The following is a 26407-nucleotide window of genomic DNA, read 5'->3' as shown; positions in this document are numbered from 1 at the left end:
TCCTTGGTGTCATTTTTCTTTTCAAAGTTCTTACATCTCTGTACAGCAAATATACATAAATACTAAGCAAGTTTGGTATTAATTTTATTCTATTTTCTGTATAACTTTAAGTACATAAAGGTTCATTTCCGCAGGCCTCAGGAAATGGGTAGAAATCACAGGACAATCTCTCTTCCCACCAAAAAAAGTTGCATATTTTGGTAAAGTGTTTGTCCTAGAGGAAAAACTGAAATTTACATTAGCAATGCTGTGCAAGATTTTTACACAAGACCTAAAACCAGCCTGCAGTGGAGATTTTAGTCCTCTGTTCAGGTGCCCAGACAGAAGCCAAAAGCTGTTGAGCATGACAGGGCAAAGGAAGCAATGAAGATGGATGATGGGCACCCAGCATGGAAGGAGAAAGAGAAGCCAGATTCCTGGGAATGGTGTGGTTTTCCTTTTTTTTCTTTTTAAGTCATCTCTGTAGGAAGGTGCTGGGCAGGGGCCCCAGAGAGAGGAAGGGTCCAAGACTCCTTTAGCTGGCCTGGGTGCAGGGCACCAACCACAGCAGCTAACACAGGACAACCTACTATCTCAGGTTCGGGCAGATGCAGGATGGAATGCAGAAGAAAAGGAATGCTTACAGGAAATCATTTTGCTTGGAATGCTAGATGGCCAAGCTTCAGCCTTTGGTCCTGTGCAAACCCTTGCCTCACTTGTCAATAGTGAAAATTAGTTTAAGTTAGAAGAACCAACTAGGATCACATCAGCTTCTGCTACCTTCACGCTCATTGTTAGAAAAAGATTAACTTGTGTGAACATTGTGATCTGTTAATTCCTGGGGACTACTTTATCCTTCCCTAAAGACTATTTGTTGGTCAAATGACCCCAAAGGCTGAAAGCTAAAACACACCTGTCCTGATGTGCAGTTCCTTAAGAATGGACTGGCTGTATGGTTGAGCTGATACGGAAAAGCTGCACCTTCCTGCAGAAGATCAAAGACCTGCTATCCCACCCCAAATCTCAGCCTGAGGTATATTTCAGTGAAGGCAGGTAGCTGTGCTTCTCAAAGCAGAGAAGCAGTTTAAGAGCAGAAAGGTAGAGGAAATCTAAAAAAAGAACCATCTTGATACAGATTTATCCCACGGTGTGAGGGAGAGGGCAAAGAACCCAGTGGCACTTTGCTTATCCAGCAATTTCTGTCACTGTGGTGACCAACTTCCGCCCATTCCATACGGTCTTGAACTGCTCAGGGACTGGGAACTCATTCTGCAAATAAAGAAACAACAGGTTTAAACCCAAGCTAGGCAACACACTGGGGTTAATTAAGTCTTAACTTTCAATGCTCGCTTGCACTAAACTGAAAGCAAGTAGGATGTAATGAGAGAGAAACTGAATCCACCTGAGAGAGCAAGGCTGTGGAACTGGCAGCGCCACATCTTCCAGACCACCTCCCCCACCGCTGACAGTGAAGGAGCAGCGCAGTGTAGGAACGAGGACAAAGGCTCCAAAGCTAGACAGATGTAGGTTTGAGTCTGTCTCTTACTGTTCACTGATCAGTGACCTTGCAGACTGTTAAACCTCTGAGGCGTAGATGGGAATGTGTATGGCTTCATGGCACCAGCTCAACAGGGTGCTGTGATTCAATCTCATTCCTTTTTGACAACCCTGAGCATCTGCTCTGCCTAAGAAAGGCAGAAACCACCCGCCTTCGGGGGTCTGCTTCGTGAGACTACCTCATGCGTCTGTGTGCCTGAGGTGTGCACTGCTGGGCTGCACCCACTTGGTGCGGAGTGTCCATCAGCTGCGTTGGAAGACTTCTCCTCCAACGCAAGTCTTCAGTCCCTTCTGATTTCAGATCATACTACTAAAGAGATCAAGGAACTTACGAAGTCATCGCCCTCTGTAGGAATGAGGACATTCATCTCAGAAGACTTGGCACTGACTATCTCACAATCCAGTGAATTCTTGCTCAGGTAAACGTGGCAGCCATCTGTTTTGTTGATGGAAATGGTTGGCACTTTACCCATTACCTGCAGGGGAAACCAAGAGCACTGAGTCCCAGCAGCCAGGAGAACAAGTTAGCTGTGGGAAAAGCTTTCACTGTTTCACGGGATTACATGAAAAACTCACAGGTGTACAACGGATACTGGATACTAGGGGCGGGTGAGAATGGGTACTGGAAAGAGCTCGTGATAAGGGCCAACTTCTTTTCCTGCCACATCCAAAGCAGCTCAGCTTACAGACTCTGTAGAGTCAGATTCCCACCAAAGCAACATCTGTGGGTCGGCTGTGTCTCTTTCAATTAATTCCTCAGGGACTAAAGGAAGGAGCCAAGATATCAAGTTACCTGAACTTTGACATCCCTACTATTGATTATCTCCACAATGCCCACCACGTCATCGAACACCAGACCGAGTTTCTTACAGTTATCTAGGAGAAGAAAGGGAGCGGGTCAACAGTGTAACTTCAAAGGAAAGTACTCAATTTAAGAATTAAGAATTTAAGAATCTCTAGAAATAGGGTAGGTATGGTTCCAGCCCTCTCAAGCTCTAGGACAGAGCCTGCCTAGGTCAACAAGAACTCACCTACTGTAATGGAGTTAATTTTGCCCTTGATTTGCAATGTTGAGTTGACACACTTGAATATGTAAGCCACCTGTTTCAGCTCTGTGTCATCTATCACCAGGTTGGAAACATTCTCCTGATTTTCCTGTTAAAGAGATACCCCTTTCAGGAATCTCATCATTAAGCACATGCCACCCCAAAACACCGACTATGCCAAACTTTCATTCTTGCAATCTAAGCCAGAACCCTGTACTCATTTGGCTGTGCTCCGTTTAACCGCTTTGTCCCCACTCCTTGTTCCCCCAGTCCTGGCATTTTTAACTCACCACTCTCCACTTCTTGCCCTCCAGTTCAAGTAGAGCTGGCTCCTTCTTTGTGACTGGTTTGGGGCAAGGACTGATTCCTGGTTTAGATGCAGAGAATGGTTTGGGGCCACTTCGTACTGGAGCACTCTGAGTCTTCAAGGCAGGGTTCTTGTGAGTCTTCAAGTCATCAGATACATGTTTCAGGGCTGTAAGAACAACAGCTGCCTTGTTCCTGTCCTTCATACCAGGGCTTTGGGCTGAGGCAATAACCAACTTCTGCTATCAGAAGTTAAACTGACCCTTACGAAAAAATTCAAAGCCCAAAACCAGAGCCTTTGAGATGTTCTCTCACACACAGCTTTGGAGAAGCACTTTTATAATTTTTCTTCTACCCCAAGACTAAATTATAAAGTTCCACTAAAAAAAAAAAAAAAAAAAAAAAAAGTGGAATGTGTGTGTATGGGGGGATGGGTATGTACAAAGATCTAGAAAGACACATACTAAGTATCAGTATATACTCACAAAATACATATGTAGTTTTTAAAGCAACAGAGGAAGAAAAAGTAGTATGTGATAATAAAGAAAATTTGGTAAAAGGAAAAAAAACCTCACCCACAGCTAACCTACGATCCCCAATCAGTGTTAGCATTTGAAACTCCCCTTCCAATAATTTTTCTATTCATAGTTGTTTTTTATTTAGATATAAGCATGCACACTGCTAAGAAATTTGGTTTAACCAATTAACAAAATAAAAATTTTCTCAAGTTAACCTATAGTTTCTAACAATATCTTTTTTGGGGGCTTCTCTGGTGGCTCAGTGGTTAAGAATCCGCCTGCCAATGCAGGGGACATGGTTTCGAGCCCTGGTCCAGAAAGATCCCACATGCCGCGGAGCAACAAAGCCCGTGCGTCACAGCTACTGAGCCTGCGCTCTAGAGCCCGTGAGCCACAACTACTGAGCCCACATGCCACAACTACTGAAGCCCATGTGTCTAGAGCCCGTGCTCCGCAACAACAGAAGCCACCGCAATGAGAAGCCTGTGCACCGCAACGAAGAGTAGCCCCCGCTCGCCCCAACTAGAGAAAGCCTGAGTGCAGCAACGAAGACTCAACACAGCCAAAAATAAGTAAATAAACAAATTTAATAAATAAATAAAAATATCTTTCTTTTTAAGGAAAAACATTCCATAATCACCCTCAACAGGCTGACACATGCCTTGCTTATGGACACGGCCCAATCTATATAACCAATACTGGCGTTTTAGCTCCACCACTCCTAAACACTGCATGGTTCACTGCAGAAAAAGATTTAATGGCTGCATAGTATTGCGTCAAGAGGAACACACCACAGTTAACCACTTCTCTTACAGTGGGATATACAGGTTGTTACACCATTTTTAGCTACTATGAATAACAATGTATAAAACTTGTTCTTTCAGTGTTTTTATAGGTAGATTCCTAGGAGAGTGCTGTATAATTTAGACCTCCACCTACTGTGTATAAGGGTGTCTACTTTCTCTATACCAACATCAGGTCATTCTTATGCAAATTTTCCATATGACTAATATACACCCTCTGAGGACGTGAACCACCCCCTCCACGATGACCTCCTAAAGAGACCACATGGTAACCTGGAAAAAGCTCTGGGGAAAACTGCCGGCACCATGTCTTGGCACAACAGGGTAGCTACTCTGTATATGCCCCTTAATATTAAATCACTTTCTTGTGGGGAGAGAGATTCCCCCAACTATAATGATCCATTTTCAATTTCCATTTGAGCCAGCTCTGCTATCCCTTTAGGCAACCTGAAGGAAAGTGACACCCCAAATGAATCTCCCATATACAAATCACGGTTCTGGTTTACAGACTGTCAGGTCTCTAGTTGGTAAGTTCTTGCCAAAACAACTTATTTACCAACTCTTGTTGCCAAAGCATTCACTTACCATGTGTGATGCTCTCCCCCTGATTAATCTGTGCAAACAGTGCAGAGCGTGAAGCAGACTCATCTGAGCCTGAACTGGTGGGGACTGGGGGGGGAGGTGGGCCTGGTGGAGGGGGAGGAGGACCCGATCCAGCAGAGGGTCCCGATGGCAATCCACTCAGTTCTTTTGCCACAGGCCCCTGGAACAGTAAGTGCAGGTAACACAATCAGCCTCTCTTCCCCTCTGTACCATCCCCAATAGGGCCCTGCATGTGTCCAAGATACATGGGGTACCCACTGTGGCCCCTGATGCAATGATTAATGCTCCCTACCCACACTCAACTTGGCTTTATTCCTTCTCACCCTTTCCCAAGGATCCAACTCAACTCCATTTTTCAACCTTCACATTTTTCCATTGGCCTCTACCTAATTCCAGCTCTGAACCTATAGTTCTAAATACTTACTTAGTGTGTCACTGGTACCTCAGACTCACAAAGTCCAAGACTGATTTCACCATCACACCCATGTCTCTATTTCAGTGAGAGATATTATCATCCAAGCTTGACCGTTCCATCTTCTTTGAGTCTTCCAACCCCTTCAATCTCATTAAATCAGTTTATTACCTTGGTTATATCTCATTCTTTTTTGTACCAGCCCCTAGCACCATGAGCACCTCCATAGTCTGAGCATAAGCCCTTACCCCTAACCTATATACTAAGACTCTTTTAAGGACAAATAGGATCATTATCACTCTCTTGCTCAAATACCTCTGATAGTTACTTATCACCTATTATAAAGTCTAAAAGTCTCAACTACCTTCCTTTCCAGCCTTTCCTCCTAAATAGGTGACTCTCTCTCCTTACTGAAGCCAGATGACCAATCTCTACATTTACTCTGCATTTACTTTGTTTAAGCTTTGCTGTTTACTAGTATTCCCATTTCCCCCACGTCTGTCCTATACCTGAAAAGTCTCAGAGTATACCTCTTCAAAGTACAGTCTCTCCCAGTGAGAATCATTCTTCTCGTCTTCATACTCTGTAGTGTGTACCTTTATTACAGCACTTAGCTTGGTGATTTGTAGTGGGGTTTCGTACTTGTATTTTTACGCTTCTTGAGGGTTGGCACAGTGTAACTCATTCATCTATCTCTCCTCCAGCCCAATCACTGTCCCTGACCCATGTTTACTGATGCTGAATAGAACTGACTATTCCTTCTCTGACCCTTGCTTTCTTTTCTCTTTTTTCCCCTTTCATTCTCTCCTTTTTCTTTCTACCCTCCACTGAGAAGACTAACATTCCTTCTTAGACCTTGGTAGTGCTAAAGTCTAAGAAACCTGTAGATCCAGTCCTGGAGGGATGAAGGGAGGGGAGGAGCACTCACCGTTTTGCTCCAGGCCAGTCCAGTGCTATGAAACTCCTTAATGTAAGCCTGCAGCTCTGTCCATATACTCAAGTAAGCTCTGACCCAGTCCACATGCTTCTTATCCCTGGGAGAATTAAAGAAGAACTCATCACAGACAGGCAGGGTACACTACAATAGTGATCCCAGATCCCCTCCTATCTGTGAACTCACATCCTCTTGCCTGTGGCGTTTCTTAGGCTCTGCTCAACGGCAGCTTTTCTATCGTAACTGAGCTTTCCTTCTTTTTTTGAACCTATTCTCTTACCCTAATTAGACCAAAGTCCATACGGATAGGGACTCCAGATTATATCTTTCTATCTCTTACAGCAGTATTCCTCAAACTTTTTTTAAAAGTAGCAAAACCACTATTTCAATGTAGACCTTAGGCAGAGCCTAATATACAAAACTGATAAAAGCAAACATTCCGTGCATGAAGCCATGGTAGAGAGGTCTCTTAAGCATCACTGTGGATCTCTAGGACTCCAAGAAACTCAACTGCCTTATAGCATAATGCCTTATGTCAAAAATATGCCCTCCTCCTAAGAAATTAAAAATAAAAACTTCCTGTTAGGAGGAAATAATCAGTATTAAATTATAGAAACAGCACTGCACTATAGTTCAAGTATCCTCTCTCTCTCTCTTTTTTTAATTAAAAAAAAAAAATTTTTTTTTAATTTTTTTGGCTGCGTTTGGGTCTTCGCTGCTGCGCGTGGGCTATCTCTAGTAGCGGCGAGTGGGAGGCTACTCTTCGTTGCGGTGCGTGGGCTTCTCATTGCGGTGGCTTCTCTTGTTGCAGTGCACCAGCTCTAGGCGTGTGGGCTTCAGTAGTTGTGGCACGCGGGCTCAGTAGTTGAGGCTCGTGGGCTCTAGAGCACAGGCTCAGTAGTTGTGGCGCATGGGCTTAGCTGCTCCGCGGCATGTGGGATCTTCCCCGACCAGGGATCAAACCTGTGTCCCCTACATTGGCAGGTGGATTCTTAACCACTGCGCCACCAGGTAAGTCCTCCTCTCTTCTTATACATTATTAGCTGGAAGAGTTTATGATTGTTTACCATAAAGCCTAATTTCCTCAACTGTAAATTGCAGAGTATATGGTGGAGTATAATGAAAACACTGTGATGTTTAACCCCAGGTTACTGGAAGGATCAAGGAGCGGCCTGGTGTTCTGGGACATTTTTCACCCACATGAAGGCTTAATCCTTCACAGATGTTGGTTAACTGATGATGGACGGAAGAAAGGAAGGGTTTGGAGAGTTATGCAGCTAAGTAATAGCTGCCTGCAGTCACTCCAGCTCAAAACCAGCAATGGAGAAGTAGGCACTGGTGTACATGTGTGGTTGGACGTACAATGACTCCCCTTATGCAATACCTGCAGTGGTCAGGCAGCCTTCATCTCACTTTACCTGACCACGTGAATAGTCAGGGTCATTTTCTAGTAAATCTTACTGAATCTTTTGTAACTGGGCCAGTTAGAAGTTTTCAACAAAGGAACAAAATCTTGACCGCATAGGCAAATAAAAGGGCATTAGTCCATTTTACCTCCTAAACCTGGAAGGGTAAGGATGAGAAGACTCAAAAGTCCTCTACAAACCCTGGAGAAAAAGCAGAAGAGGAAACAGAAACACTTCCTGCTTGCTTGCAAATACAGCTTCTATGAGCCAATATCTATCAAACTTTCCAAAAACCAGCCCTGAGATAAGAGAACCAACACAGCAGCCAAAGGCAGTCTTAACTTAACCCAAAGCACTACTCCAGCAAGTAACCAGCTGGGTTTGTCCTTTACCCCTTGAGCACAGGCTGGACTTACACATCTTTGTACTCCTTGAGGACTCGGTTTGTATAAAACATGGCAGCATCATTCATTTCCTTCACATAGGGACCAGGCTTGGGAGACTAGAAAAAGAGAAGCTGTCAGTGACTTGGGGCCTCTCCAGCCATATCTCCTTGCCTCTTTCAATCTGTCCCTTCCCTCCCATGGAAGCTGTGCCGCTCACCATAGCCACCCAGCCCAGGGCCTGGATACTTTCGCTGACACCTGACAGGTGATTGAACAACTTGCTGCCTCGGTTCTTCTCCCGAAAGGTTATCACTTCTTGGATCTGCTCGGAGATGGGTGCCAACAAATCGGAAAGCTTATTCTAGAAAAAGATGCAAGAAAAGACTGAGGTTAGTGTATTTTTATAAAAGCCTTTATGTTGCTCAACTCTGATCCTCAAGGCAAGAATTCTTCACGAACTACAACAAGCATGCAAATAAACTCTGTATTTATCGTGCAAAGATTCACATGGCTACAATACTGCTTATCATCTCACTCTCCTTAGACAGTTCTAACTCCCCAGGCTGGATTTTGTGGTTCTTCATGATCAGGACCCATACTCCAGCTGTACCACAAAATTCTACCATTTCTGCCACTTGCCTCTTTTCTGTCCCACTAACAGGAGACACTAGTTCATTTCTGGGCTCCTCTTTTTCCATCTATCCATGTGCTCCTCTGCGTCATGAGGGACAGCACTCCACCAACCACACCGGCCTCCTACAGCATCTATCATCAGCATAACCAATTCTGGCACCTTATCACACACCAGAACAATTTATTAATGGACCCATGTAAACATGCTTTTCTTTGTCATTGATTCTTCAAAGACAAGGGCTTTGTCTTAGCCCTCTTTTATAATCCGTATAGCCCTCAACACATTGCTAGCCATATAGCAGCTGCTGAGAAGAGATCTGTTGAATCAAATGCAATTAGAGGGCTTGGCACTTGAGCAGACAGCTTAGCAAAATGGATGAATCTTGTGTTTCTGTGTTTTCATCCTTCATCCGAAGCTTGGTTTCCTGAACATCTCATTTCTCAGATCTTAGCATGAGAACAGTCTAAAGCAGGAGTCGGCAAACTTTCTGTAAAGAGCCAGACTGTAAATATTTCAGGCTTTGCAGGCCATACGGTCTCTGTTGCTATTTTTCAACTCTGCCGTTGTAGTGCACAAAGCAGCAACAAACAATACTTAAAAAAATGGACATGGCTGTGTTCCAAAAGAAACTTCATTTAAAATAGGTGGCAGGCCAGATTTGGCCTGCAGACTACAGTCTGCCAATCCTCGATCTAAAGCAAGGGAAAGATAATAATGTCTCAGCTGCCTGATTTGTTGTGGAAAGTGTGGGCTTGGAAAAAAGGTTTAGACAAAATGCTTTAACTATTCGAGATAGATTAAAAATTAGAGTCTAACATATTTAACATTATCTTACGCTATTTTTACATTATTTAGGCATGCCAAGGGTTCACAGGTTTTAATACAGCATTAGTAGGAAGACTTATTTTATTAGCCTTCTGCCTAGGAAAGCCAAATGCAAAAAGAAGAAATGAAACAAAACTAAAATGTTTGGCTCTGAGAAAAATCTAAATTTTCTCTAATTTATTTTCATACTTGTGGCAGCATAAAATCTTGAGGTAGGAATAAAGTTAAAGAGAGATGCCTAACCACTGAAGGGTGAGGGGAGAAGCAGTACTTTGGAGAAGCAGTACTTTAGGAGTTTTAGGATCTCCCCAGCAGCCTTACTAAGCCCACTCACAGTGGAGCAAGAGAACCACTCTCTAGGTCCCAAAGGGCATAAGGGACAATATGATGAATTTGGGCTAAGAATGTCTATTGAGAGAAGCAGCAAAGTCCCAGGGATAACTACAGTCTTAAGTAAAATGACAGAAAAAAAGCCATTAGAGCCCAATAAATATATACTCAATGGCACATTCCCATAGTGGCGCTTAAAATCTGACTCTCCCTCTGGGACTTGGTGTGAACATACATGAGCCTAGTAGGTCTATCTTAGCATGTTGTGATAGCTTAGCAGAAAGCTCTCAACCTGTCCTGTGCATCAAACCAACTAGTAATGAACTTACGCCTGCTGGCTTCTGGCATTGAGAGGCTGTAACCAAGAGCGCTCGTTCCAACTTCAGACCCGTGTGGACCATCTCCGCCTGAAAAGGAGAGGAAAGGAGAAGAATCAGCTATCAATGACACTTTACAACTGGAGAGGTCCTGGTAAGAATAACCTGAAACCTCCACTTCCATGTACTCTGGTAGCAACCCAGGCACTTCACGCTGATTTCTTCAAGTACTCCTGATTCTTGGGACTGATGGCAGACTAATATATCATTGTTCCTGCTGGAACTAATCAGGGATATAATCCAGAGTTGGAAATGAAGATAACTGGGGCTAGCTTTCGATGAAGTCAAGTCAGCAACTGAACATGCAGTGTGATATGAAGTGCACTGAAAATCCCTCTTACCTCTCATCACCTCCCCCGCCCTCCCAAATCTGTTCTCAGGAACTAGAGGTGACAGTTAAAGCAAAAGCCTAAATTTATGCCTCAAATTCTCAAGGTATTTACTCCTCTGTGTTAAAGCTATTTTTCAAATGCTGGACCATGACCTATCACAGATAATTAAATCAACTTTGTGACCCCATAACCAGCACTTTATTAAGTGAAGGAGAATAGAACAATGAGTGCAATACATCAACTGGAAATTATTTCCAAAAAAAAAAAAGTGCAACACAAGTAGCATAATGTGAAACTTATATCTTAGTTACAAATATGCATTTCTTTCTTTCTTTCTTTCTTTTTTTGGCTGCGCCGTGCGGCATGCGGGATCTTAGTTCCCCAACCAGGGATCGAACTCATGCCCCCTGCAGTGGAAGTGCAGAGTCTTAACCACTGGACCACCAGGGAAGTCCCACAAATATGTATTTCTTACTGAAGGTCATGACCAAGAGTTTAAGAAACATGAGGCTATAAGCACTACAAATACAAAAATTCAAATTGAAGTCATATATTTTTTCTGGATTTGTATTTTTAAAATATAAAAGTAAAAAATATATATATAAAAGTGATACGTTTTAAAACCTTTTCAAATGTGACCTACTGTATAAAGTAAAAATGCAAGCCTCACACTCCTACCTAAGTCCCAGTCCCACTCTCTAGAGTTAACACCATTGCCAACAGATGGTATATAAGAGGCTCCAAATAGCTCTTCCAAAGATCAAGCAACCAGTTTTGCTGATGGGTCAGGAAGATCCTAAACATGGTTCTTGCTGACAAAGGATCACTTAGAAGACTAGCAGGAGGATTCTGGGTCTCAGAGAGAGAGACAGAGTAGGGGCGGGGGTGACAACGTGGGTAGCAGCACATGAAGGGAGGTTGGTGGAGAGGCACCTGTCATTGCCTACTTCACATTCTTACTGTGGGCTAAGTGTGAAAATAACTCACATTAGCATAGCTTTAGCATAAGTACCATGCTTAGTTTTATAAATGCTAAGTCATGATGATGACTCCTTTGAATAAGCCACTCCAGGCTTGGTTATATAACACACTGGGATCAGACTGGTAGCATGTTCTCACTACAAAGATGAACCAAGCCACGTTTTATGCACCAAGCAAACTATCTGTATAAAAGAAGCCCATGCGGAATATGTGATAAAAGCAGGGAGCCTGGAAAAACCTGAGGAAATGTTCCAGTGCGTGGACTGAGTTCCTCAGTGCAGGTAGAAGAGAAGGAGCCAGGAGCCTCTCAAGGGGCTCTTCAACCAAGGATGAGTAGGATCTGAAGAAAGCCACCAGTCCTTAAAAGAGGGAAAAAAGGGCCAAACCTCCTTACATGCTTCTGCACATCTCCCCCAATCTCTTTACTGATCTTGAGGTACTCTGCCACAGGACCGGCCAAGAGTGAGTCAAATGCTTGCACATACGGAGTCATTCCTGCTGAAGACAGACACACCACGAAGAATTGGTCACACATCAGAAAGAGGATTTGTTAAAGGCACTTCCATATGAAAGCAGAGAGGCAAGGTAACACAGTAAACAGAAGGCTGGAGCATGAGTCAGGAGCCTGTGTTCTAGCTCCAGAACCACCATTAACTTCTTGTGCGACCCTGGCTAAGTCCCCTTTTCTTGCTGAGCTTAATTTTCTTTATCAATAGAATGAAAATAAACAAAATGATCCCTCTCAAGGTTCCTTTTAGCTCTAACAATCTGATTCAATTGGGCATGTGCAAAATGGCCAATTTGCCAATCGTCTGGAGAGAGGAAATTTAATATCACTTGTCATTTGACTTATACTAGAGTCATTTTGCTAAAGAAAGAACAGGAAATGTCACACAAGCAGGAAGTTCTCGTGTTAAAATAACTTAACCACAGGCCTCCCTGCACAAGTCACTTCCTCCCTTATCTGTTCACAGCAATACGAATTATAGGCAATGAACTTTCTAGATTAAACGTTTTAGGGAGTTAGCTCCAAAGGAAGGAATATACTGTGACAGAAGAATTTCCGGCCAGGACACCAAGTATTCACCACTCAAGGTATTCTGCTGGCTTGTATGCTGCTTACCTTTTGCAGCACCGTCTGCATACCCACAGTGCGTGCCAGAGGCCTGGGAGACTGCCTCCAGGCGGCCCACCGCTCTCTCCAACCTTTCTACCAGATTTTGCATGTCAGCCATAATGTAGCACCTGCTGAAACAGATCAAATATCATTTGTTGTTTTAATATTACATAGAACCTAGGGAGAAAAGAAAAAAAGAATGCCCTGGGAGTGAAGAGGATGCCAATTCTGAGGAACAGAATCATTTTACAGTAAAATAAGATGGAAGATAGTCTAGCATATTTGCAAAATCATAGAGACTTCATTAAGCAAAAGAACTACCCAGGAAACAGTGTTAACTGAAAGCAAATGCTTACTCATTCAAATACTTACTGAATATTTACTATGATATCACCAAATAAATATTTGTGTAAGAATTTAGAATTTACAAAGTACAGTCTCATATATTATCTCAGTTTAAGCCTCTCAACAACTGTTTAGGAATGGAAAGATAACTACTATCCTCTCAGAGATAGGAAACAATTTCAGTGAAGTTAAATGACTTGCCTATAGTCTCACAGTTAGCTGGTAGGGAAGCCAGTCCTCAAATTCAAGCCTTCTGGCTCTAAGTTCTGTGTTTTTTCCTACAACATCCCGCTGCCTACATATGGAATGCCCAAAACCAAGATGAACAGGGTATTTATCCTGCCCCCAATAACTTACAGTCTAATAGAGGAGACTTTACACGTGCACTAACAACTGTAAAACAAATAGAAAAAAAAAATTAAGGTGATATAAGTTGTAGAGAGAATAACACAGGATTTCAGAGAGGGGAAGAATATATCAGCTGGAAGGATCAGATAAGGCTATTATGGCAAAGCTTCCAATTGAGCTGGGCTTCACATGAGGGTGGGTAGGATCTGGATATGCAGCAGGGAAGGAGAACAGACACACCCAGAGAGCTTGTTACAGATCTTTCACAAGTACCAACTTATCTGAACTAGCCTCATTCAATGTCTAATATCCTAAAGAAAGTAAGCTCCAAAAGAGAAGGGACCTTCTCTGGTTTGTTTCCTAAACAAGTTTACCCTCTGTCATCTAGACCACTACCTGGCAGGTAGAAGGTGTTCAATAAATATTTTAGAAGTTAATGAACCTGAAGTATAGTATCCCAGAACTCCAGAGAGACAAGGGTTCTGAAAGTTACCCACAAATATACATAAATGAGTGTTAATGTTATCAATATGCATCGACATAAAGTGCTTTAGACTATAGGTGATCTCATAAAAATCAGTCAGTGTAATCACAATCAAAGACTTGACTTGGAGAGATTCCATTTCAAAGCGTTAATTTATTCAGGCAACTGAAGCCGAATGAACTCAACTCCCTTGAAGCCACCTAAAATGACCATAGCAATTATAATTCCCTCAAAGACAGCTACATGACAGAATATCTCATTTAACACACATTGTCTTCCCTGTGGAAGAGAGAAGCAACTCAAAAGATAAACTAAGGAAGACAATATCATCCCTGTCCGTTCTTTTCCGTGTACAGGCTCTGATCTCTCAGAGCCCAGTGATTTGCCAGAGAATGTTGTTTAAAAAAGAACCAAGGAAAAAAATAAATAAGAATGCGAACCAAATAAACCTTTCCATTCGCCGGCCTGAAGAGGTAGCAGAAGCCTCCAAATCTGTACTCTACTCAAAATGGAACAGACTATGGAGCAGACTAGAAGCATCCAATATACTCTCCCTTATGTTATGGCACAATCACCCAGATATCCAAACTGCTGCCCTGTTCATTCTGGGTACTATCCAGGGACAGACACGTATAATCCACCACACTCTGTAAATCCCAGGGGAAAAGGCAGTGACTGCAATAAACTCCCAAGCTACCTTGCATTAATAAATACCAAGCATTCTGTTATAAAACATGTTCCTTCGGACATAATGGATGCTATAAGCTGCTGCCAATGTGAACATGGTAACACAGTACAAGCATCTCTAAAGGCTGCCAGGGTTCGTGAATACTTACCAATCTGAAAAGTTTAATAATACAGCTTCATGGATTTTGCTTCCTTCTTTTCCATCTTTTACTTGTACTTGTAAGCTTTCAATGCTAAACAAGCTATGGTTCTGCTGTTTAACTTAAGCAGAATGAGAAAAGACAAAACAGCTATCATAGCTAATCTCATTCCACCACTAATCAAATATAGGAGAACAGTTCCTAGTTTTTTGTTTTTGATGGGGGTGGAGTGAAATTTGAGATGTTATGGGAAAGAATGTCTAGAATTGAAGGACCGAAAGACACACCTTGTCTTATTCTTCATGTACGCATATTCGTTCTTTAGGTGGTCATGTCCACTCCAAAGCCGTCAACCACCATTATCGCGTTACTATCCAGTCCACTTGCTAAGTGATACCACCACAACCACCTATAGACTAACAACTCCCAGAGCAGTATATTCAGCTCAGGCCATCCTTCTGGGATTCAGAATTTTAGATCCAGCTTCCACCTAGACATCTCTACCTGGATGTCCCAAAGGACATCTGAAATGTCCAAAACAGAACTCATCATTTTCCCTAGCACTGCTCCCACAGACTCACTGTCTCAGTAATCCAGCACTACCAGCAATCAAGATACTAACCTGGAAACTGTTAAGCAGTACAGTACAGTGGTTAAGAGCGTTGTTCTTTAGAGAAGTCAGAGAGACTGGGAGTTTGAACAGTGGTACTCACTGGCTCTGTGTCTGAGTGTTACCAAACTTTCTCAACCTCAGCTTCCTTATTTGTAAAACAGGAACAACAACAATATAAAATCCAAAGGGCTGTAGTGAGAATAAATGAGGAAATACATGTGGAAGTGACTGGCTCGCTCAGTCCTGAAAAATGGTTAGGATTCCATAAACATTAACTAAATGATCTTCTTACTAATCTCATCAGTCATCAAAATCCATAGGCTCTATCTTGCATATCATAAATAGATGCCCCTTGTCTTCATCCTGATTGATAAAAATTCGGTCATCATGACTTTGCCTAGATTACTGCAATAACCTCTTCACTAGTCTCCTCTAATTCCAGTTACAAACCCTCTTTATCCATTCTCCTTATTACCACAGTGATTCAGAGTAAAGTCCAAGCAAGGGTTTCCATAATCTGGCCCTGCTTTATTTCCTACCACTCTGCCAGTTTTATCTCCTGCCACACCTTTCCTCAACATTCTACAGCAACCCAGAACTACTTGCATTTTCCAGAAAGAGTTATGCTTTCTCTCACTTTTGAGCCTTTACAGTGCTATCCACTCTGCTTGGTTGCTTTCCCTTCCCAACCTGTTCCTTTTCTCATAACTCCTACTGCCTTTTTCAGATTCAGTTAAGGTGTCACCTCCTCTAGGAAGCTTTTCCAGTTTGGTATGTTTTCCCTTCTCAATCTGCCCCCTCTCCAGAATTCCTACTGTCCATTCAGTCTCAGCCAAGGTATCACCTCCCCAAGAAGCAGTTCCAATATGTGCTCCCACATATCATTGTGTACTTATCTCTACCACACATTTAACACACTGGTTTAAAATCATTTAATAGTCAACAGGCAATTAGTCACCCTACAGAAGAGACCATGTCTTGCCTTTGTAATTCCAGTACTATAAACATGGTAGGCACTATAAATACAATAGGTTAATAAAGGTCCTTGGGAAAAATAAATACATAAGTGCCTTTACCCCCTCTCCCCTCAACGCAAGTCTGGCTATCTCCTCTCTGTGTCAAATCTGGGGAGAAGTGCGGGGGGCGTTTCCCTTTCTTTAAAAAAACACTTTTTTTTTTGCCTGTTTGTAGGCTCTAACAAACATTCCCATCTTTCAAATAAACGCTGCCTTCTTGGGCACAAATTAAATTGATATAGAGATCTTCAAACCAAGTGCCATAAGGTAGATAACTTTGTTTATTAGACGATATAATATTAATTAAAAACAGAACTCCTTTAGAGTTGTAGGTGCTTTATATCATCAAACTGCTGCTTCTTTTGAGACTTAAAATAATTCTGTGACATATGTTCTAAAGATACCGATCCCCATCTTTAGAATGAAGAAACTGACAGAAGTTAAAAAGCTTGCTAGATATCAAACAACCGGTGGGGAGAGAACCTAGCCTTGAGCACAAATTTTCTGAGGCTCTTTTAAGCAATTAAGTGACTAACGGGTTCTTCACAGCATCCAGCCCCAGCTGTTTGCTGAGCACAGCACTGTGGGTTTAAGGTCTCTTTATGGTGTCTTTAGGCACATTATTAGCAGCTTTCAATTCCTCTGCTCTCAATTTCCTCTACGGAGGCCAATATTTTTTCACATTCAGTACAGATGACACATGTTTGGAAAGCAAATATTTAAAATAAGGTTTTTCCCAAGAATACAGAATTGCCAGAGCAGAAAACTATAGCTTTGCCTAATCTTGCTCCCTGCCATTTCTGACTGACAGTAGCCAAGAACTATATGTAAGCCTCCGTAAATGAAGGTACAGATTCCCAACTATTTAAGCATTCATCATAAAAGCTTCAGAAGGAGAGGCAGTCCTAATTACCCAAGTCTAAATAAAACTTGGATTCAGGAGACCAAGGTTTGAGTCCCAATTCTGCCACGTATTAACTGTGTAAGTTTAGGATAGTCATTTAATGGACCCTCACCTAGCACACAGAGATGTAAGGATCAAAGGAGTTGGTTTTACAGATGAGTAGTTACTTTGGGAGCCTTAAAATGCAGTTCAAATGTAAAATGTTATTGCTGCATACCATGTACTAGAATACAGGCTCCAGAAACATGGCAATTTATCCATTCTCCCCACCCCTGCTCCCCCAGCTGCCCCCACCCCCCAAATCTGCAGCACCTAGAACAACCTGGCACACAGAAGACACTCATAACATGAAAGTGCTTAGCACTGTGACAGCTACTGAAGAAACAGAAGACTTGCGGTCTCTGCCCTCTAGAAGCTTTCATTCTTATTGGGAAGGGCAACGCAAATGAAATGCCAATCGACTAAATACTGAAGACTATATTTTTTAAAGTTCTGTTAGAGATTAACTAATTTCATTTGGATTGGGAAAAGTTAAAGTTATCAGTTAATACAGTGGAGCTTTTTCTTTGCAGAATGTTGTATGGTCCTGAATTATATAGTATAGATGACTACATGCTGGGAGAAGAAATCAATGAGGACTAAAGGTAGTCTCAGGAGGTTTCAGGAGGGAAGTGGGGCATTTTGACAGAAAAAGTAAAAGAAAAAAGGGAAGACATTCCAGAGCAATCAAAAGCAAAGAGAGACCAAGAAGGCTATGTACAGAAAGTGTGAGAAGGTTAGCCCACATAGTCTCATGGGAAATAAGCAAGCTGGGCTAGGTTATGGAGGACACTGAAACCTGGGCAATATTTGAATTTGATGTTGTGATAAATGTGAAGCCATTCAAGGGTTCTGAGAGAAGGAATAATGTGATGAAAGCAAAATTTTTACAAGTACTGTCTGATAGAATGGGTTTTGGGGAAAAAACCGGAAGATATTAGGGTCTAGGTTAGGTTGAAAGCTGTTCAACTAGCTGCAAAATAAAAAAGTGGTACTGTAAAAAATATTTTTGGTATTGCAAAGGAAAAAAATAATCACTTTTAGGCCGCTAAGTGACCAGCACCTGAATTAACAGTAAAATAGTTTTTCTACCCTGAGGGAGTCTAGCAGGAGTGACAAAGCTGCCTTCCACTGAATCACTGGCTCTCAGGATCAGGAGGGAGTCTAGAAAGCACCATCTGATGACAGAACAGACCTTTCAACATTCTCAGCAATTAGTCAGATAGCCTCTATTCAAACACCTTCAGTGTGGAGAACCCAAGACTTCTGGAGGCAGCCCATTCCATTCACACAGCTCAAAGTATTTAAAAGTTCTTCCTTATATGGAGGCAAAACCAGTCTCCCTGCAACTTCCACCCACTGATCTTGGTTCTGCCCTTGGAGGTCACACAAAACAACTGAGCATTAAACACAGAACAAGTATTAACTGTGTGGTACTGACTACTGAATTACAGTAGCATTCAAAGAAGGGAGTCAAAGATGACTCCAGAGTTGCAAATCCAGGGGAGTAAGGGAATGATGACACTATAGGAAAAAACAGGTTTCTGGCACGTCTAGCTAAGGCAAGAAGATGAGGTCAGTTTTGGATACACAGTTTGAACAGAAGATGAAGCTTCCAAGTGGGAATGTCCAGTAAATAGTTAGAAATGAGCTTGGGGAAGGATCAAGGCTAGAGATCAATGTTTACAAAGTCATCAGCAAGGAAACATCATAAAGTCATGAGACTGCATAGGCTTTTGGAGGGATATCATGCAGAGTGAAAAGAAACCAGGAGCTTGATTCTCCAGCAATTTCTTCTGTAGTCTGAAACCAAGCAAAATCAGAAATGGACAGTGATTCCTGCCAAAACTGCTTCATATTCTCATCATTCTAACAATTCAAGCAACCCAGTTCCTTCTGCCTGTCACTCAGAAGCAAATGGAACCAGGTTACTCCTGCAGTTCTTGCCTCTTCTCACCAGGCAATTAAGGCAGTGGAATGAATTTCTACTCATAAGAAGTTGCTATGCTTAAAATGTTTTCTACTTTGCCAGGTAGTTGTTCCTCTAAGTCATACCCTTAAGTAAAATCGAAAAGAAAGCAACTATACAAGTCACCCTGTATGCTATGGTAGCCCAACTGATCTGCTTCAAAATGCTTCTGTTGGCCTTTGCTTTGTAATTCTGTTCCCTAGATGTTATCCTAAGAAAATAATACTAACATGGGAAAACGGATAGGCATGAAGATGTTCAATGCCGTGTTAGCTTAGACTTCTAATTACAGGGGAAGAGCTAAATGCACTGTGGAAAAAGACCTGAAAAAGAACACAAAATTTACAGTATTTGTCACATTCGAGTGATGGAGTTTTAGACAATTTCCCCGTTTTCCAAAATTTTTTTAACATAGTAATATAATTTCTTTATAATAGAAGACAACAAAACAAAACAGCTCCACTTGGATATCTCTCCTAAGCTACCACTAAACTATAAGGCATTAGTTAGTTCTACTCCTAACAATATAGAAATTCTCATCACTAGGCTCTAACATGTTACAGAGCAAAATCTACACATGCTAATAGGATACTTACAAGTTGGCTGATTTAACCCAGAAACCAAAGAACAGACACCACTTTGCCCCAGTAAGATGCCATCTAAATCTAACCCAAATCAGGAGCCACTGTTCTTCCCCAAGCATTTGGTTTCTCTGATGAAACCAATGACATTTAGTGCCTGAGTCACTGCCACCTGAGGTTTAGATTAAAACAGAAAGAAAGGCCTGTCTCCTGCGGAGGGAAAGAATTCTACCCAATATCAGCACTTGTCTCCTGACCATTAAACATGGTCCTCTATCTAAAATTCCAGGAGTGAGTAAAGCTAGTAATAGTGTACAAGCTGAAGTCAGACTTGAGCACTAGCTGTTTCAATGCTCTGGGGCAAATAGATAACCTTGTGTGGTCAAGGGTTCCCCTCTCTCTCACATTCAAGGAATATTACAAAGACTAACACCATAAAAGCATTCAGCAGGAATCTTTTATATTGTATAAGGAAAAACTGCATTGGTTGATTTCAACTGGTAGTTGCTGTAAACAGAACAACATTTCCCATTCTCATGCATAAAGATAGATTCAAGGATGCCATTTGTCCCTAGCCATGATTCAGCTACAGCTAGAGATACGAAAAGATCTGCGACTGTAAGTCTATAATTAACTTAAGTGTAGGAATTTTAATGACCTCTGGAGGGAAAAAAAAATAAAAAATAAACAAAAAAGCAAGCTCACTTCTTCCATTAAACATTTCAACTATAACTACTTTCCAGTAGAATAGAAAAATTTGATACAACAGGTCTGGTAATACAAGGCAAACAAAGCTGCACTGTAGCTGAGGAGTATTTTTAGAGTTGATGGTTTTTATTAGGTTTACATGATGGTATATCAAGAACAAATAGTTTCATGGTGAATGCTAGAGCTGCATTAATTTAAGGATGATGAAACTACAGTCGACCCTTGAACAACATGGGGGTACGGGCACTGGCCCTCAGTGCAGTGGGAAATCCTCCAATAACTTTACAGCCAGCCCTCCATATCTGCCCGTACAAGTGGACCTGCGCAGTTCAAATCCATGTTGTTCAAGGGTCAACTGTACAATAATTTTATCAGTCAAAATAAATCTTGAGTAGCAACATCATAAACTACATCCAATGTAAAATAAATGATAATCCCTGTCCACTAAACCAAGCTGTCTAAATGCAGGCAAAGAAAACAGGAATTTATATAGCCCCAGTATAGGGGAAATATAAATCTGCTGACTTGCGCTGTCAACTAACACCAACCTCATTTCTAGTGAGGGCCTAAACAATGGCCTTTCTCTATTAAGATCATATCCTCTGAGGGAAAAAAAAACACAAAAAGGCAAGTTCTTCAAGGCCCACCCAGAAATTCCTGGAATGAACAATAATTCTTGATGCCTCAGTGAAACCCATGATTTATTCCTTGCAAGGTACCCAGCGTTTATCATGTGCCATACACTGTGCTAACCACGGCCATGGAGCCTGCCCTCAGAGAACTGAGTTGGAGAGATAAGACACCGCACAATCAGAGCTATGATATTTTCTCATGCACTGTTCTCAATCAGGGGCAATTTTGTCCTCCAGGAGACATTTGGCAATGTCTGAAGACATTTTTGGTTGTCACAGTTGAGGGAGTGCCCCTGGCATCTAACGGGTAGAGGCCAGGGATACTGCTGAAATCCTACAATGCACAGGACAACCCCACGAAATGAAGAATCACCTGGCCCAAAATGTCAATTATGCTGAGGTTGAGAAACCCTGTTCTAATGTAATAATGAGCAAAAGGTAAGTGCAAGAGGTACAAATAAAATGCTGATGTAATAGTTCAGGACTTTCTAAATTAGAATTTCACTCTGTACCACCCAATGAAAACTAAGATGAGGGTCTGACTGTGGAGAACTCTGTAAATTGGACAATAGAGTTTAGACTTGATGCTTTGGGAAAATGAAGCCAGTGAAGGGTTAACAAGATGAAAATGGTTCTTTTTAAAAGAGTAGTCTGGTTATGGTAGAGAAGCTGAAGTATAGATACGAAAGCCAGTTTAGTAGAAAGTAAAGAAAGAAACTGATGAGGACAAGTCAAAGGAATAATCACTAGGACTGGCTAAGATATAGCTTGAGGATACTCAGATTTCAAATCTCAGGATTAAATTTCAAACCAGAGAGTTCAACTTTCAATGACACTGCATTTGCTTGTTTAAGTAAAATGAATCTTTGACTCACCATACTTCACAGAAAACTGAAAGGAGGAAGTCACTTTTTAAAGGCTCAGTCCCTAGTTAAAAAAATAACTGCAACTAAACAAAGGTATATATAAGCAAGGAAAGGGGTGAAAAAAAAGTTCATCCTTCAGGTTGGAAACAAAACAGTTTACAAACTAAACAGCTAACCTCCTCAAAGCAAAAATACACTCACTGAATCTTAACAATACCACCACTTTTGGTTTGCATGACAGGTTATACTTGAGAAAGTACTTTCACAGTTACCATTTTATTTAAACTCCTCTGAAACATAAATTATGTCCATCTGATTGATGAAGTATTTCTGGGGAAGAAAAAGGGGGGAAATTCCAACAGAAATTTCTTTATACTGGACAGCAGCAAGTCAAACAATTAGCAAAATACCAACCATAGAATAAATCCAAACGCATTCATACAAGGCATCAAAAGCCCTTCACAACCTGGCAGCACCTACCTTTTTTTTCTGGTCTTATCTTCTCCTACAAACCCCAGGCTCCAGTACTTCCCTGAACAATATAAACCCTCTCCTGCCTCCACATCTTTCTCTTGCTCTTTCTTCCAGTTGAGATACCTTATTAGACATCTTTGCTTAGATGTGCTGCAAATACCTCAAACTAAATATGTCCAAAATTCATTTTCTTTCCATGTCACCTCTCCAACTTAACCCTCCTCTCACAGTACCTATAACGGTGAATGATGCTACCCAGTTCCCTAAACCAGAAAACCAGACAATCACCCTAGGCTACTGCTACATTTTCATTTCCATAAACAATCAGCCTTCAACTCTATGGATTCCATCTTTTTAATATTGCTCAAATTTGATCCCTCCTCTCCTTCCCATTCTCATTGTCTTCATGGTTCAAGCCATGTTCAAGCTTCCAAACACTGGTCTACTTCCCCATTATGTTCCTTCCCCCGTGCCAGGCCGAACTAAAACATCAATCTGACCACATCATTTTCCTAAATAAGAGCCTGCAAAGCCTCCCCACAGCTTTCAGGGTAAGCTCCAAATTCCTTAGCATGGTTTACAAGGGCCTTCATATGTGATCCACCCCCACCCCACCCAATTCCTCCACTTCTCTGAGCATTACTGGAATTCCAGTCATGGTCTTTCACATGTCCAGATTCCATGTCCTTGCATTGGACCCTTTGGCTGGAAATCCCTTTTCCAGATTCACCATACGGCTAAACAAATCCTGCAGGACTTAGCCTTCCACTTCCTCCCCAAAGCCTGGAAAGCTGGCTCAGGTATTCCTCCTCTCAGAGCCCCGTGCTCACACACTATGACACTGTAAGCCACCCCCGATTTACTTGTCTGCCTCCTCCTCCACTCCATGAGAGCTACTGTATCCTTAGTCACCAGGGCTAGGTGCCTCATTGAACATGTGCCTCACACGTATCAAGGGCTCAATAAATGGCTGGTGAATGATTAATGTGCTGGGCTGCCCCGGTTTTCACTTGAACAGGGATCCCTATAAAGAGCTTCAACTGACAGTTCTGATTCTAACTTCAGCCTTAAGTTTCTCATGCTCTCTTCATTGAGCTCTTCATGCTTCGAAACTCATCTTAAATCCTGCTTCTGCAGAAGGGATTTTCCTGAGCCCCTCGTTACATACTGCCAAAGCACCCTGCTCTTCTTCCCCAACACTAATCACATTTATAATTATTTGTTAAATTCCCTGCAAACACTGTCAGCTCCGTGAGGGCAGGGTCTACCTTGTTTTGTTTCTGCCTTCCCTGGATATGGCAGAGTGCCTAACAAAGAATAAACACAATTTGTTACACTGAATTTAATCCTGTGAGGTGAGCAGAGATCTCCACTTAAAAGATGAGAAAAATCAGGCTCAAACAAGTTAAACAAAGCGCCTATGGCTACCGATGCTTGACAGTGGGACCAGACCAAAACTGAGCCAACTGGTTTCACGTCCAGAAGTATGCAACACCTTCAACAAAGTTAACTTGGCTTTTCAGGATCAGAGCTATAGACTAGGAGAAAGGGGAGGCTCTCTGATTGCAAACACAAAAACCCGATCCTCTCTTTTTAAAAAAACTGCCCAGGCGTTCCAAACAGGCTGCATTTTTAAAAAGTTCCAAGCAGCGTGTAGCCTTTAACCTGCAACTACCCGCGAGACGATACCTACTGGAAGACCACCCCAAGGTAGAGAGAGGTTCCTGGGAAATGAACGGGGGAAGGATCTGGGGCTGGTAATCTAAGGAACTGAGGTCTAGATTCCGATTGTTTCCCTCGCTCGCTGTAAGATCTTGGACCAGCCTCCTCTCTCCGGGGATCAATTTACCCATCCAAGCAATGGGGGCGAGACCAGGGATAGAGAAGATTCTAAGGTCTCGGAGGTTCCTTTCAGTTAGAGCACCTTAGGAATCAGGCCTCCGCTGAGGCTGATGGCCAGAACCGCGAAGTCCAGCGGAAGGGACCTCCCCAGGAGAGCCTGGCTCAGTTGGTCACCGCGGCCCCACCTTAAGAGACCGCGCCCAGGATCCCGGGTCGGCCTGAGGGCCCCGGAGCCGGCCGCCTCAGGGGGGCTCACCGCACGCGCCTAGGCCAGAAGGGTCATTAACAACGCCAGGGGCCAGTGGGCCGCGGAGGGGACCATAGTCCCTACCCCGCCGCGCACACTCACCTCAGAGATCTGCCTCACCTCGGGACTGAGATCAGCCCTGCCGCTCTCCACTTCCGGCAAGAACCGCCCAGCAATCTTCGCGCGACCCACTTCCGGGCCCTCACTGGGCGCGGCACCCCCACCGGAAATGAACCGCCGGCCGAAACGCCGGCCCAGAGGAGGGACCGGGGAGGAAGTCTGGCAACTCCGCTCTTGACTCCGCCCCCTATTCGCCACGCCCGGGAGAGAGAATCCCCACTAGCCTGGGAAAAGAGTCCCGCCCCCAAGGCGGGATCGACGGGGGGCGTGCCTAAGGCTAGGCCACGCCCTTCTATCAACCGCTGCTGCCGGAATCACCCGGACCAATGAAGGGCCGAAGTTACTGGGTAAGCTCCACGCCCGGAGAAGGAGGACAGATGAGTGGTTAATTCTCCTGTCAGTTTGGCCTCATTGGCAAAGGCCGGTTCCTTTTCACAGTAGTCAGGAAGGGGTTCAATCCTTCAGTCCCTATTAGGGTCATAGCCGGAGGATTCTCTGAGGGCGGGTATCACGGGCGGCTGTCTACTCTCCGAGGGGGATCAAGGCTAAGCTCCGCCTCCCTCTGGGCGTTCAAACCTCGGTTTCCCCGTTTGTGACGTGGGGAGGCCATTGCTCTGGACAGTGTTTCGGGAGGATCTGCGGAGGCTGGGTGTGGGGAGGGGTCGACGGGGGCGCTCGGGCCCAACCCCGCGTTTCTGGGCATGCCCGTCGCCGCCCCGCTCGCTCTGCCCCGGGCTGAGAAAGTGGAAGCTCGCCCCACTTCCTGTTTGTTCGGTGCGCTCTGTGACCATAGATGGTCAGGTCTGGGGCCGCGCGGAAGCCTCCGTCTGGCGGTTTGGGAGTCCTTCCTCTCCGCGCGCAGGGTGTTGTCCCCGAGAATAAGATGAGCGGGGGAAAAAAAAGAGAAAAAAGATGAGCGGAATTAGAAGGGATCCGGCTCCACTCGGCTAAAACCCGGCTTCTGGGGCACCTTGCCCGGGCTGGGCGTGGCCAGCCGGCTGCCACTCAGACCGGGGTAGGCTCTGCACGGTGGCCGCGGCGCGCGGGGAAGACTTCTCTTCGGTGCTTCTTGGGCCTGGGGATCAGAGCTTTGTTCCCTCAAGGCTCACACTTTCCAACCAGTGATTATCCTCCTACAAAGATTTTATTTACAGAAAAAAGTGTCAAGTTCCCACCCCTTCAGTTGAACGGCTGTGACGGCTGCAAGCTTCAAGCTGAATGCAAGCGTTATATGCCAGAGTCACTCATTCAACAAATACAATTCTTATAATAACAGCTACCATTTACTGCGCGCTGAGTACATGCCAGGCCTGCGCTGAGTGCTTCAAGCGCATTTTCATTTAATTCTAACGAACTCTCTGCGGTAGGTACCATTACGGCCTACAGTTTTCAAATGAGGAGGCTGAATTACTTGCCAAGTTCATAAAGTGTCGGAATTTTGAAGGGGACACATCTATCTAACTAAATCCCAGAACTTAACCCCTATGATAGACCGTACTGGAATCATTTGCTGCAATTTGGAGGCAGTGATGCCCCTGGTGGGGAGACATCCTGGGTTCCAGTCATGGCTTAGGCGCTTACCAGGGGTCAGACTTGGGTCAGGTTACCTGACTTCTCTGAACCTGGGCCTCTTCTCAATTTTATGACTCGCAGAATATTTACAAGTAAATGACCACATGACAAAATATGGAACAAAAACCGCAGTACCTTTTAAATATTTACATTTAACAAAAACACTGTCACACATGCACACCAACTCTATTCAGACATAAAATTAAAAGGTTATATTTGAGTGATTCATGTGTGTGTAACCTAGAGCAAATAGCCTCCCTGGCCCTTATCGTAA

General features: G+C 43.2%; 1 protein-coding gene across 8 annotated transcripts; it reads right to left on the bottom strand.

Annotated features, from left to right (window-relative positions):
• Window positions 1–67: 67 nt before the first annotated feature.
• Window positions 68–24669, bottom strand: CAP1 (cyclase associated actin cytoskeleton regulatory protein 1). 8 transcript variants are annotated; one of them, XM_068539598.1, is made up of 13 exons: window positions 24562–24669; window positions 12553–12674; window positions 11824–11927; window positions 10069–10146; window positions 8168–8311; window positions 7981–8066; window positions 6153–6258; window positions 4795–4972; window positions 2873–3057; window positions 2568–2691; window positions 2330–2412; window positions 1869–2012; window positions 68–1248 (listed from the first exon to the last, which is right to left on the bottom strand). In XM_068539598.1, the coding sequence occupies exons 2-13, from the start codon at window positions 12662–12664 to the stop codon at window positions 1165–1167; spliced, it is 1428 nt and encodes a 475-aa protein (XP_068395699.1). In that variant the 5' UTR covers window positions 12665–12674; window positions 24562–24669; the 3' UTR covers window positions 68–1164. The 8 variants fall into 8 exon arrangements, with proteins under 8 accessions (XP_068395699.1, XP_068395703.1, XP_068395697.1 ...); XM_068539602.1 differs by having other exon boundaries at window positions 11824–11924; XM_068539596.1 differs by having other exon boundaries at window positions 24544–24649.
• Between the last annotated feature and the right edge of the window lie 1738 nt (window positions 24670–26407).

The sequence above is a fragment of the Eschrichtius robustus genome, chromosome 3 (genome assembly GCF_028021215.1).
Source record: "Eschrichtius robustus isolate mEscRob2 chromosome 3, mEscRob2.pri, whole genome shotgun sequence".
In the NCBI taxonomy this organism is placed as follows: domain Eukaryota; kingdom Metazoa; phylum Chordata; class Mammalia; order Artiodactyla; family Eschrichtiidae; genus Eschrichtius; species Eschrichtius robustus.
The sequence above is the reverse complement of the archived record's forward strand: the minus strand, read 5'-3'. Positions and strand labels throughout refer to the sequence as shown.

Excerpts from the sequence above, each read along its gene's own strand:
- CAP1 (XM_068539598.1), bottom strand. The coding sequence starts at position 12,664 with ATGGCTGACATGCAAAATCTGGTAGAAAGGTTGGAGAGAGCGGTGGGC. Across the intron at positions 11,928-12,552 it reads TGCAGACGGTGCTGCAAAAG|CAGGAATGACTCCGTATGTG; the intron begins GTAAGCAGCATA and ends GTCTGTCTTCAG. Across the intron at positions 2,413-2,567 it reads AATTAACTCCATTACAGTAG|ATAACTGTAAGAAACTCGGT; the intron begins GTGAGTTCTTGT and ends TTCTTCTCCTAG.